The sequence below is a fragment of the Gallus gallus genome, chromosome 10 (assembly GCF_016699485.2).
Source record: "Gallus gallus isolate bGalGal1 chromosome 10, bGalGal1.mat.broiler.GRCg7b, whole genome shotgun sequence".
In the NCBI taxonomy this organism is placed as follows: Eukaryota; Metazoa; Chordata; class Aves; order Galliformes; family Phasianidae; genus Gallus; species Gallus gallus.
Genome location: NC_052541.1, coordinates 13,843,446 through 13,857,673, shown reverse-complemented (window position 1 = coordinate 13,857,673; position 14,228 = coordinate 13,843,446). Strand labels below are relative to the sequence as shown.

The following is a 14,228-nucleotide window of genomic DNA, read 5'->3' as shown; positions in this document are numbered from 1 at the left end:
TGTCCTGAAGCTCGAGAAGCTAAAAGCTCCAGGCTTCTGGTGTAGCTGCATACAGCTTAACAGGCTGTGCCTTTTGGGACAGGTGGGTTAGGAGATGTGAGAAACATCTCTGGTTTTTCCATAGTCAACATGGCAGGAGAAGAACAGAATTGTTTTTCACAATTGTCAGCACAGCTTTGCTTATCGCAGTTAACTTACCTATGCGTATGAGCTTCGTGTTCTTAGAAAGCTAAAAATCAAATCCGATGAATGTTAGAGCAGAACAAGTGCACACCTATTCTTGAGAGTCTCCCTGCAGGGCTGTTGGGTTCTTAAAAGCTTCAGTTCAAAGCAGACACAAGGGTTATGGTTATACGTGGAAGATATTGGGGTGAAACTGTCCCTCTTGCTTCTGGCAGCAAACTGCCATGGGAGAAAACCCCGCAGTTTTAAAGGGAGCAGGCAGATGGCAGTGTGTCTCCCTGATGGATTCAGAAATATCCCTCTTCATCTCCTCAGGCTTCCTTAAGCTCTGCTTAAGACTTAGTCCTCCTGTAGAGCCAAGGGCTGGCCTCTGTCTCTTCCCTAACAGAAGCTGATGCAAAATGCCCACTTAACAGGTGCATAACGCTACGTGTAAGAAAATGGTTTGGAATAAGAAGCATCAGTGGAGAGAAGGTGAGGAAAAGGCACTGCACATTCACCCTTTGTACACAACGAAGAAGAAATACTCACATACCCAGCACAAGATGAGAGGGATCTTGATTATCCTGTCCCCCATGCATAAATGGATATCAGTGACAGTCATGGAGGTGCTGAATAATGTTTAGAACACTTCCAACAAAGTGCCATATCTTTCTATCAGTAGAAGCTCAGATTACAGATAGGGTAAGGATGTTTCACACCTGACTATCAGCTCTCACTCCTGACTTCTTATCTCTTTCTAAGCAATCTAGAGTACTTTCCCCATCCTCACGTGTTGCCCTCCTGGTTGCTGTGTGTCACTTGCAATGCCCACATACAGTCAGTGAGCGGCTTGCAGTGAAGCCTTCCTCTGTTGTCTCTTCACCATGCCGTTTTCTCAGTGGCTGAGCTCATTATCACATTACGTTAGGCTGCCTATGCTGCTTATTAAGTAGATGTAATGGTGCTGTATGACATGATAGCATCAGGAGTCTCTTCTCTTGGATGCTAGTCAAGTCTTCACTGGGGCTACCTCTGTCCATCCTTCACTCGGTTTCTAGATAACTATTACAGTCTATGAAGATACAGGTAATCATAGAGAAATAGGGGTAGAGAAAAGCACAGCATACTTCCCAGAGTCCCTTCTCCGTCCCAGAGCACACCTGCTATTTTTCCTGTCTCCTTTGGCTTTGTCCCACTTCTCTGCACATCTAAAAGCTATTGCTTCGGGGGGACTCACCCATCCAAAATAAAGAAGGCAAGCTGTAGTTTTTGAGATGTGGAAGAAAAGGGGATACTTGATGTAGAAGTGTGGATGGGCATGTCCCACATTTGCAGGCTGAGGTTGATGTGGTCCCTGCTGGACGCGGCACCTCGAGCCACACGATGGCGATGTGATTATAGGGAACCCTGCTCCCACAGCTCTTAATCCAATATTTATTTTTTGGCGAGTAATTTGTTTATCAGCAGGTTATTTTAATCTCATTTTGCTTGTATTTGTTATTCCTGACTATCTGTACTTCCCAGAATTAGCAGTTTGCATGCCTTGAAGGAAATTAGCTAGAGCCGGTCTCGGAGGCATTTGCTCAGCGGATATTGAAGGAAAGGGTTAGGGAAATGGGCAGAGCCCTTGTTGCAAAGCTTGCCTAGTAAAATTGTAATGAGCAATTTAAAGAGACAGGTTGTGCTGACCTCCTGATCGTGCCTCTTTTATCAAGACAATTCCGTGTGTGAACAGCAGTTATTGCAGATGGCCTTTCCCCTCTTTTTCTGCATCTTTACCTTCCTCCTTTTGTCGTCTTTATCCTCTTTTCTTCCCTTATTCCCCCCTGGGCTTTCATCTCTCACTTCCTGCTCTTTCTGCCTCATCTTCTGTCAACTAACCTTTATTTAACCTTTCACCCACTTTTTTTTTTTTTTTTTTTTCATCAAAGCATAAGGATTATGTCTTGTGGCTGGCAGGATAAAATAATCAGTGTCATTCTTTTCCCTTTATGCTGGCATCAAGTAGGGGCAAGTAACTGTGAGGAACAGAAAGCAGTGTTCTAACACACATTACAGTTTGAATGGCCTGCACCCCCTATGCCTGAATTCATAATGCTTTGCAACAGATCTACTGAATTATAGGTCTTTGGTCTTGTGTCAAAGTAGAGCTATGGTTAAACACAGCACAATGTCAGTGATTTATCTAGTATTTTGCAAGATACTTGCTCTTCACAATCATTTTAAGACCTCATTTCCCACCTCTGGATTGAGACTCCGTTATCAGTCTGGCCCCAAACCTATCATCAGAATTTGTGGGATATTGTGATCAGAGTTGAATTTTGCAAATAGCTTCATAATCATCTAAAACTAGTTCTGTGTCTGTGTTTTCTTCCTAAGTTTCAGAATGCAAATAGTATTGATTCTGATTTTAAGCTTCTCTTTGAGAAGAGCTGTTTTATAAGAGGGGAGAAATGATTGAATCTCCTTTTTATTCCCTTCCCAAGACTGGTGTTCATCTATAGGGATGCCCCAGACAAAGTCAGTAAGTTCTTTACAGAAAAAGGTTCGTTCAGCTCCTGGGGCATGGCAGCTTCTTGCTGTCTTGCTCCTGAGGGTAGGTACAGAGGAGGTGAAGTGTCAAGAAGCTGCACTGTTCTCTGCTGATATCCTTAACAGTGATTGCTTGCTGTCTTGGCACAGGGAGTGTTTGTGCCTCCACTGATGATCAGGCTTCAGAAAATTCAGTGGCCAAATTTTGGGAAGTCTTCCAAATTCTAGTATCTCTGTCTAAACTTTCAAACCACTTTGAGGAAAAAAAAAATCAACGTGAAAATTTCAATCAAGAAGTATTTATTTACTTTTTTAAATTTAGTTTTGGTTTTCTATTGGGTTACAACACAAAGATGCTGTGAAATTGGAAAATAAAGGAGGAAAAGGAGATCTGTTTGAAGATCACTTTCCTTCTGAGGTTGGTTCAAAAATTTCAGAAGCATTTGGCTTGCTTTCTTAACTTTTATATAAAAGAACAATGTGACAAAGGCTAATCAGTGAAGAATCGCCACCTCATGATATAATTTGTGTGGTTACTACTGAACTATCCAAAACCTGGAACTAGAAGGACTTTCAGAGTAGAAAAAATGAGCTGTTCTTGTGCTGGCGTTAAGCTCACAACATACAGTGTCTCTGCGCCTGGACCAGGAACTTATATGTGCTAGCAAATCCTGCCTCTAGCTTTGTGCAAGTGTTAGACCTCTATCCTAAATGCTCAAATTAATGCTTTGAGGATGCCTGTGAAGTTTATGGGACAGAATTAGTCTTCTGCCTTCCAAAATAGTTGAGTCTAATACTGACTTCTTGCTGGAACTCTGCTGGAACATGCCCACCATGTATGGATTTATCCCGGAGCTGGATGGGTGACTAGATCTCTCTGAGGACAGCACATTCAGTTTCTGTAGTGCTCTTTCGTGTTTATCTCCAGCAAAAAATGGTCTCACAATGACAGAATAGAATAGATGTTTTCACTTCACTTGTATCTTTTATTGCTAAGAGACAATGACTGGAGAAGAGCAGGGAAGCTGAAGATTTTCTTCTTCCTTTCGTTCCCTTAGGGGCCATAGGGTTAATCTAGCAGAGCGTTCTTATCTCCAAACTGTAGCAATATATGCTTGTGGCATAATGAATCAGCTGAGTGGCATCAACAAAGAGATTTAAATAGATAGACGGAAAGATAAATCTCTTTGTTCTGCCTGGTAAGCAGTGCATTGCTCATCATATTTCAGGTTGACTGTAATTCAGTTTTGTGATTAAATACGCTGCATGTTTACCAGTGGTCCCCGTGTTCTTGGCAAATGCTTCAGAGAGGACTGGCATACAAGAGAGAGCCTCATAAATGCTCCCCCCATGCCAAAACCCCACCAGCAGTCGTAGGTCTTATCTGCCAGACTCAAAACCTGGCTTTTGTCTGTCCTTGACCCTCACTGCAAAATCAGAATTCTTTCACAACTGTGGATTTCTTTGTGATGGGAGTCCCTTGCTAATTTGTTCAGATGCATCTCTCACCGTTTGATAATGCCACATATTGGCTGTGCATCCGTGTCACATTATCCTGGCTAACCGAACAGATTATTCGGCTGGATATTCTGTCACTGCAGCAGAGAATATTTCCATTGGTTAACAGCACTGCCCTGGAAGCCAAAAGTTGGTGGTCAGTTCTAAATGAGTGGGGAGATAAAGAAGACATTGGGTATTCCCAGATGCATGCCTGGGCACTCCTGGAAGCTACCTAGAAGGAGAATTTCTGTTTCCACCGAAAACGTTGGCTGCACCCAAGGAAAAGGAAAGGGACTGACAAAACAATAACAAAAAAGGTCAAAAGGCATAGAACGTTTTGCTGCTTTACAAACACAGATCATACATACTCGCTCCACGAGGGGTGGGTTCTTGCTGCCCAGAAATCTGTGCAGTTCTGCTTATACCTGTGTGATTCATTTCCACCATCTGTATTTGTGCCAATGTATAGACAGATACACATGCAGGTGCAGCCCTAGATGGAGACACCAACAGACACAGACAGGTGGGGAGGCCTTCTTTTTCCGTTCTGCCTTCTGGAGATATTGGCATACTTTCTCCTTCATTTATTTGATACTTTTTTTTTTTTTTTTTGACTGTACAACTTAAAAAATCTGGAAGAGAAAAACCAAAACACTCGAAAAAAAAACCCACAAGAGCAGAAGTGAATCAACAGAATGAGAGAAAGAAAATGAAAGCTTTCTTTCCCTTTCAGTTAATTCTTATTGCTTTTGATGAAAGTGCTGGTAAAGTATAATCCTGCCTCTCCTGTCTACTTGCAGAACTGACTATCTCAGCTTCTCTTCCCAAAGTGACCGTTCTGATGTTAAAGGAGATAAGTGCTGTAGAATACATGAGGGAAACAAATGACAAAGCTGTCTTGCTCAGCTTTCTCAGTGCTTTTCATCCACTAATAAGACTGAGGCAATGGGATGGCTGTCTTCTGGTCCCCGTGGACTTGGGATCCAAACGTGGAAGTCTGTCTTGAAGGATGTGACTCTCCTTAGAAAGTGAGTAGTGATGCATTGCAACTGGCTGCCCAGACACATGGTGGAGTCACCGTCACTGGAGGCTTTTAAGGAAAGGGTAGATATGGTAATGGTACTTTGGGACGTGGTTTAGTGGGCAGCATTGGTGGGCAGTTGGACTAGATGATCTTTTCCAACCTTAATGTTTCTGCAAAAACCTCATGAGCACAACTGATAAGAATTCTATTTAATTAACTTCCCCAAGCAGCTCTGCCTGCAATGCTTTCCAGGTATTTCCCTCACCCTACTGGCAGTGACACAGAAAGCGTGGACTTCAAGGAGTGAATGCTAGGGGCTGTAAATCCTTACTTCTAGTCCAATTTCATCTGCCTCTGAACAGTTAGGGGAGGCTCTGAGCCTGATCCAAATTGTCCCTACCTTACGCTGCCTGACTCCTCTTCTTGTCATGTTTTATACACTTATTGACTTTTACAGAGCTCTCTGAGTAATTCTTCAAGGAAGATTGACTGATTTAAGGGGCAAGTCATCCTGCAGGTTAGTAAACATGACAGCTGGTTGAGGATTAACAGGAAATCATGAATAAAGTAATTGATAAAGGCTTCTCAAGCAATTAAAGTTTTCTAGCAGGGAGTCAGAAAAAATAAAAAAAAAAAATGAAAAAAAAACGGAGAGAAAAACAGAGTGAAGGTCAAAGGAGGAGGTTGACCTAAAAGTCCGACAACCATCAAGCCTCAGAATACAAGCTGTACTGGTACAGATAGCATGAGGAGGTTAAAAAGGAGAAAAAAGGCTGCACAGAGATGCAGGCCATAGCGTAGGTGTCTGGGCACAGCTGTGCATAAGGTATAAGAATGGAATGCCAGCGTGATGTGCAGACAGTGCATAGGCATATCAACAGGGTTGTGTGAAGATGCAAATCAGGATTAAAGAGAGGTTTTATTTTGCTGGTCTGGGACACTGTCACCTGCCCTGTGGTGGCAATGGTAGAGAAAGCTGCAGGGCAAGGCCAGGTAGCTGCAGGGCTACCCTCCAGTCCTTTCTCTGGGAATGAGTTTGCTGATGTACTGTAGAGAGCAAACTGAGATGACTGCAGGTAACTTCCTTCCCCTTCCCAAAATCTTCATCTGTTTCATCACTGGGATTCAGGTTAGCTGTTTGCTAGCTGCTTTCTAGTCACTCTCTCCATAGCTACCTTGCTACTGATTTTCTTCATCCAGCGTCTTACCCCTTTTTATTCTCTCTTTTCCTGCCCTGTGAATCCTTGCTGATTCATGTTCCAGGTGTAAGAAGTTATGGCACTCTTTTTAATGGGCTGGAAATGAATTGGAGCCTACTAGCTCTGGAGAATCCATACCAAGAGCCATCTGTTGTGAGCTGCAAACTCTGATCGGTATTCAAGGAGTTGAGCTCCAGTCTCACATATGTTACCTGGCCCCTTGGTTGATTGGCGAGCTCCTGACAGCTTCTAATGTGTTATCACAGTCAGAGATGTCAGGACCGGTTGGGGAAGTGTGTTTAGGGAGGGTTGGTTTGAAGGGAGGGAGCCTAGAATCTGGTATGGTTTCATGTTTGTCCTGTGGGGCAGGGCACGGAGCACAGTTGGAAGGGCTGTGCTGCAGAATGGTCGTATGGAAGGATTCACATTTTATCACCAAGCTTTCTAATCTTCTGCTTTGAGTTCTGTATCCCAGAGCCATGCGATTAAGAGAGCATCGCATCTTTCCTTTTATATTTTTTTTATAAAACGAGCTTTTATTTTTGAAAGCATCTTTTGAGCTTTGCTGTATAAAACCTTCAAAAATGATCTGAACGTTCCCTTAATTTTTTTTTTTTCAAAACCAGAAAACAGCAGAAAAGAAGCCCAAAAAGCCGTTCATGTTGGTGTTTCGTTAATTTTTATATACTTGGGGTTTTATTTAGTCTCATGATGTTAGGAGACAGGCTGTGATTTTCCAGAATATGTGATTCATGGCTTTCATTATAGAGGTATACGTGGGAACGCGTTTAGAAGTTAAACGTAATTTCACTGGCTGTGGCAGGATTGTGCAGCTACAAGGTCTGTGTGTTTGTTGATCTCAGCAAGGTGTTCTGGCAGGACTAAAATACATACACTCTATGTGAAGAGCGTGTGACCTGCTGTCAGCTTATCTTATTGCTTGGCTTTTCTCACTCCTCGGGAGTTTCTTTAGTTTCGGGGACGCTTACAGTGCTGTGATCTGGATTAGGTTTATTAGCACTTGGAAGGAGATAGGGGCTCTGTGCCTACCCCAGCTTTGGTTTGCTTGAAGAAAGCTTTCATTCTTTTAGTCTTCTGACCAACTGATTCCACTTAGATGTGAGACATTTTTGTGTAATTCCAAGAGCCTAACTCATATTTAACAAATAATGTCTTAAACTGCAACAACGACAAAAGACTTAGCTTTGTCCATGAGATGAGGAAGAGGTATTGAAGTCTGAGTTTATAAGCACTGCATAGCCATGTGTTTGTCAAATAGAATGAGCAGCTGAAAGAGTTTAATTCATCCTTTTCTCTTTCCTTTCAGAATCTAACAGCCGACAAGCAGTGAACAGAGGCTATCTGGGTGGATTGCTGAGACTCTATCAAGACTGGCATCACAACGATGTCTCCAACAACTACATTTATATTCGTAGAGGTCTCCTGCTCTGCCTAAAGCACATCACCAACATCCAGCTGGGCAGGGAGACTTTCCTTGGTTCTCGAGGTATGGAGATTCTCTTCACAAGTGTGCAGGTAAATGGTGGTTCTGTGCTTAAGTGAAATGGGTTGGTTGTTAGCTATCTCTCAGTGGTAGTTAGCACTGCATCTCTTAGTATAAACACGTCTTGAAATCTAGACATTACATCCTGCAGGAAGTTCTGTCGTGAGTGAATAATGACAATGTCAAAATAAGAATTATTGACAATTTTCAGTCCGATGAAAATGTTTCCATTTAAAACTAATATTAATCCCCACTGAGCCTCACAGGAGTTTTTAGTGTAATTCAGTGTTATTCTTTTTCTCCTCCATCATATCCCGCTCTCTGCTTGGACAATCTCTCCCAAAGTGCAGTGCAGAGTTACCACAGAAGAGTTAAGGTGTTTAATGACATGTTTTCTTTCAGGTATCCACATGGATAATTCCACTAAATCACTTTTCTACCAAAAAGTGATGATTTATCCAGGCTTTTGTTAATGACAGACATAAATTAGCTGCTTTTCAGTAGGTCCAATTTTAATCTTGTGAAACATTAATGTAGTTCTGTCAAAAAAAGATGACAGTCCTGACGATGGGAACCCTGAAAGATGTAGAAAGGGCAGGTATAGAACAGTAATGTTTTCCTCTTTTCTTCCTCTTGTCTCTTGCTAACATGCTTCCTTAGCCTCCTTTAGAGAAATACTGTATAGAGAAACCTTCAGTTCTTGACATGTGCAATTCCACAAGGGGTATTTCTGCTGTAATTCTCAATGGTCAATGCATTAACTCATTCCAGAACCATCATATACAGGATGAAAACGTGTCTGCTTTTCCTCTATTAAATATATTGCCTTACAGTCCGGTGTATCTGCTTCTTCACTGTTCCCATCACTATCATGAATGATTCTCTTGTTACAAAGATATTTCTAACCAGCAGTAAGAGATAGAATGATAGAAGTTTGTTTTGTTTTGTTTTTGTCCTCCTCCCCACGTGCCTTCCCTTCAGATGGGATGAGATGGCCACAGCCAGCAGACCTCTCAGAGCTCTTTATTGCCAACACCCTGATCTGCAGAAAATTGAGTAGGGTGTGTGGCAACAGCTGCTTGGGGGTAGATGTCAGCTTATTCTCTCTCAAGTGCCTTCTGCAGCCCGTGTTTTTTTCTGAGCTAACATCTCCTGATAGCTCAGCCTAGGAGCAACACCATGAAAAGTGCAAACATGGGGTCACCTTGGGTGAATAAACAGGAAATGACACACTAAGTATGCAGTGAGCACTGAGAATGCTAATCTGTCCAAAGGTTAGAAGTGGAGCGGAAATGACAGCTTCAGGGGCCTCTAGTTTATTCTCTTCTGCTCTATGCTGCTTTAGGTTGATTTTGGAAGGGGAATTTCCAAAGTTAATAGGCTCGAAGCTCAACATTTGCTCATTTCTTCTTTGTTGTACTGTCAGTCTCTCCATAAGATGTGGAGCACTAGGTGTATGGCAGCCCTGTAGGATCTCACTCGTGTTCTTCCATGATCTGACTGAATGTGGAGACTGCTGCTGCCACTGAAAGTTTATGCTGGGATGGATTTGTTTTGGCAAACCCCAGTGAAGCCCCCATTCACAGGGCAGGTTTTCAACCGAACCCTCTCCAACTGCTCATGGTATGGACTCTCAGACAGCTGAAGTGCCTGGGCTTACCTGGGCACCCAGGATACCTGAGCTTATAACTTTACAGCCTTTAAGCTTATGACTTTACAGAAAGAGTCCATTGTTCTAAGACCATTTCCTTACGCTGATTGGGAGTAAGTGCAACTTGGTTTGTGGAGAACTTGGAGAAAACGATTAAGTTTCACTCCTACCTGGAATGAAAAACAATTTCAGACAATAAAATCATTTGTGAAAATGAAGCACTTCCTAATTCCATTTCTTCTTCCAAGCCTTGCTTAGTTTGCACTGGCAGTTAAATAGTTTCTTCACATCAGCAACTGCCTGGCTTTGTGTATGCAGTGACTGACAGCTGCTTACTCTGAGACAAGAAGACTGGTTTGTGTCTGCTTTAGCAAAGACCACAGTATAGGCTGTTCTTTTGCTATTGTATCATCTACCCATGTGATTTCTCAAGCTCAGCTCGTATATAGACTCTATTCTAAGCTAATGTTATTCTATATTCTCTTCTGTGTTTCCTGGTAGCACCTATTAGCATAATTATCTTTTGCCTCAGTGTAATATCAAAGCCTTTTATAATTTATTTATTTTTTTGTATACATCACACACATACCATAATATCTTGGTAAGACTACTACAGATTCTAAGTAGAAAAGCTTGACTACAGAAACTCAAAGCAGATCCCCTGAATTCGGCTTAGCTGTATGTGGGGTTTCTGGGCTAAAGAATCATTCTGTTCCCTCATTCACTACAAAATAAATGGGATAGTTCACACACAAACAAAGTAATCTCCTGTCTATGTCTCAGGTGTCAGTAAAAAAATGTTTCCTAATACTGTGATGCACCATTTTTCAGTCGCCTGTAAACCATGTTATGTTGGAACCTCAAAGCAATTTATGAACAGTAATGAAGATAGTCCACAATATTCAATTTTCTATCTGAAGGCTTGTTAACATCTGTAAGTTAGTTTTCTATAAAGAAAAACTCTACTTTAAAACAATGTTCTTGAATAATTCCTCTTGTGGAAATTGTCAGTATGAAAATGGCCTGCTCTTGACTAGCTCAGTTCACGTTGAAATGAATTAGAATGGCTGTAGCCTGGCACTCACTTACACTCTTGTGTTCAAGTGAAAACAGAACAGTTTTCCTTAGTAAACTATAGCATGTAAACTACATAGTATAGTAAATTATAGTCAAGACTGTTCTGTCCCCATGTGTAAACTTTCCTTTATCTTTTCTTCAATAACGAGTGAACTTAAGGCACCCAAATACCATATAAATGGGTGAACTTGAAATAGAAACGAGTTCTCCTTGGCTTTTGCTCTAACTGCTGTAGAATTTCCTTGGAGATGCTTTCAAAACTGTTTTTTCTCACCCCTGTTTGTAACAGCCAGAGATCCAGAAATGCATATTAAGATTGTTGTAGCGAGTCCTGTAAGCATGTCAGCTTTAGATGATTTTTCTAGTCTCCCTACAGGAATCCTAGTTAATCCCACTGAATCTTATAATGCTGTTCAATCATACATGAGAAAGCCAACTAAAATCCTGTACAACAACAACAACAACAAAAAAAAAAGAAAAATCAACCCAGCCATTTTTCTGTTCTTGCTTATTAAAAAGGGCTTTATGTTTCTCTGACCCCTTACTGCATCTGCTGAATGCTTGTCCAGCCAGCATCCTAACTATGGACTGTGAGACAGTAGCACTAAGTATTCCTGCCCTCTGCTCTGTTCCATTTTATCTGTACTGAAGTGAGGCCAAAATTTTGAGATGATATTAGAACTTATTTTAATATCCCTCTTTAGACATACAGCACATTTGTGCTGTTTGAATTACATCTTGTTCTGATGGGCTAAGCCTTAGTCCCAAGCCACTAAATATATCAGCTTGCTGGTAAGCATGGTACAACTTGTAAACATAGGAAGGATGCTGCATAGATCAGTCAGTCTGGTGAAGGCTGTGGTATGGACACAATATATATGTGGTATTTGGGGAAATGTGAAGATCTGGGAAAATAAAGTGGCTTGGTTTTCTAAACATTGAATGTATTTAGGCAATGTGCCTTTGAGCAACAGTATTAATAATTTATCTAAGCTGTCTGTCTGTAATGTTAAAGATGCACACCTACCCCTCAGGTAGATTATTGTTACAATAATAAGATGTCCAGGTAGGAAATTCATGTGTGAGCCTGGTTCATGAAAAGTAAGGAAAGGCAAAAAATAGAGACCAAGTAGATAACTTATCTACGGTGAAGTAATAAATACAGGTAAAGAAATATATTCTAGATCATTAAAGTGTAGGGAAGAGGAGGTAACAGGGAAGTAACAGGGAAAAAAAAAAAAAACCTCCATGATTATAATGGTTTGACGTTACAATCAGAAGAACGTTTCAGGGAGATCACATGCAGTAGGCAGGGCAATTGTAAGAGACACTGTCTTTCTTAATATTGTTGTTCTTTGGTTCTTAGGACTGTTTATCTTGCAAGAATCTGGATCCTATTGTAACCACTGTGACTCAGATTCTACGAAAGTGCTATCCCAAGGAGCCTCTGCCTTTGGTGACAGTGAGAAGCTCCTATTCCTTCCCTCTTCCTGGGAATGTCAAGACTGAACGTCCATGTATGGGATCTGAAGGTAAATTGCTGAAGGCTGTTTCGTAGGAGGAAATGGAGCATGACAGGAGAATTAAGTGTAGTGTCTGGGGAAGGGAGTCTTGTGTGCCTTATCCTGAGGTTTGTAGTTAAAATTAGTCTGGATTACAGTGATACTCATTAGGGATAGAACCACCCCCACACCTTCTTGATGCTTGGAGGTTCTGTTTGGAGAATAAATGGGAAAAGATTAAAATAAATGGTGGAAATAACATAAGTAAATAAATCCGTCTGTGATTCAAAAAGTAATGGAACAGAATGAGTGTGGCAGGGGCTGGAAGTGCCACAGTTCCATGACAGCAAGAGAGATGGAGGCAACTGCCTGTGCATGGCTGTGGGGATAACACTGCCTTGCAGACTTTTCAGTAAATAATTTTGGGAAGTATTATCCTTCCTCCTTTCTGAAATAAAGGCACATAGCAGGCAAATTGCTTGAGTAAATGATGTATCTCAGCACTTGCTGAAAATAAGAACACGGGCACAGGCAGAGCAGCCACTCCACAGAAACAAAGAAACAGTAAACTCCATGATGCGCACAAGCAATTTCTCTGTTGCTTTCAGTTGCGCATGGAAGATGCTCAGATACTGTAATGATGATAGCAGTAAAATACCCTAATCTAGATAATATAGATTAAGAGCATCCTGTAATATCATTGCAGCCAAGCAGAAAATCTCTGTGGCTTTGTAATAAGAGTTGGATCTGTATCATGGTGATGTTTGTCATGGTTTTGAAAGGCAGCGCTTGATTCCAAGAGAACAGAGCTTTAAAAACTGTGAGATTTAGTGCCAAATGCATTTATACCAGATTAAGAAATGGGATCTGCTTTAATCAGGATTGTGTTGGTTGGAAAGCATGTGTGCCACACATGAGATGGCACGTATTTCTGTGGAGGGCCTGAGAGGGATATGAGATTGAACACATTTGCCTGTATCTCTCTTCTGCAGATGATAATGAAAGTGATGGTGAGGAAGACATGGAAACAGACCTGAATAAAGATGATGTGGAGAGTAAAGAGGAAGTAAGTATGTAAATGGAAGTTTATTTATCATCCATACACTGGAAAATAAACTATTTTCATTGTCCATTTTTGACATCCTGATAAATTGTCTAAACAGAGGATGTAGATATATGTGCTCCACATGGGTAGGCTATGTGAATAATAAAATAATAAAAGCATAATTGAAAGATGAAGAAAGAGAAAGGACTGTCTTTCAGTGGAGAGTCCCCTGCATTTATCCTGTTAATTACCAGGCTTATCACCTAGGCAAGACTAGCCCTCCTTTACTTCCCATATCAAAGCACAGTTGGGCTGTACACCTATCATAAGAAAAAGATTAATTCATTTAAGCTATAGCTGAGGTATTTCAACCTAGATACCTTCATCATCCGCTGCTGCACACAAATAATAAGGTGTAATATTCAATACCTCTGGTTTCTCTCTTTGCACTCCCTCTCTGCCATGACCTAACTGGCAAAACAAATGAAAAAAGACCAGCCAGCAGCTGGAAGATGAGACTGCAGACTTTGTTCTAAAGACACATACAAGCTTCTACACAAGTGTGAAGTATTATATTCCAGGGAAAGTGTTTTGGTTTCAGAAGAAACAACATTGCAAACACTGACTACTTAGATATGATTGAGGCTTCTGTGGAAGGGCCATTTCATTTGTTGCCCTGTTTTTCTCCAAGTATTAATTTGATAGGTCACACGATGGAAAAAAGGAAGTAGGAGAACCACCAAAACGACGACGAAAACCCTACCAGTAGCTCGGCATCCTGACTTGGCCCTGTCTGTATGTTTTGTCTGTATTTCAGAGCTCATCAAGATGCTCATTCGGAATAAGGCTCACTGAGAATTTATCTCCTTCTTTAATTAGTTATTCATTCAGACATAGATCTTATGTGCTTCTGTTCTGTTTCATTATTCATAAGTATTTACCAAGCAGAAGTGAGCTTTTTTATTTTGTGGTTTTTGCCTAAGAGTTTACTCTGAATATGAGCTTTAACTACTGCCTGTTTGGTATGTT

The 14,228-nt window shown here is 41.2% G+C and overlaps 1 protein-coding gene across 4 annotated transcripts in view; it reads left to right on the top strand.

Annotated features, from left to right (window-relative positions):
- AGBL1 (ATP/GTP binding protein like 1) overlaps positions 1-14,228 on the top strand; it is a 325,974-nt gene that overhangs the window by 104,825 nt on the left and 206,921 nt on the right. For 3 of the 4 annotated variants that reach the window (XM_025154074.3, XM_004943855.5, XM_425080.7), the window contains 3 exons: positions 7,748-7,956; positions 12,019-12,184; positions 13,147-13,220. In XM_025154074.3, the coding sequence (XP_025009842.2) occupies positions 7,748-7,956; positions 12,019-12,184; positions 13,147-13,220 (449 nt within the window). Of the gene's footprint in view, positions 1-5,957; positions 6,298-7,747; positions 7,957-12,018; positions 12,185-13,146; positions 13,221-14,228 lie in introns of those variants that run through there. The other variant, XM_040706422.2, reaches the window with a different exon arrangement.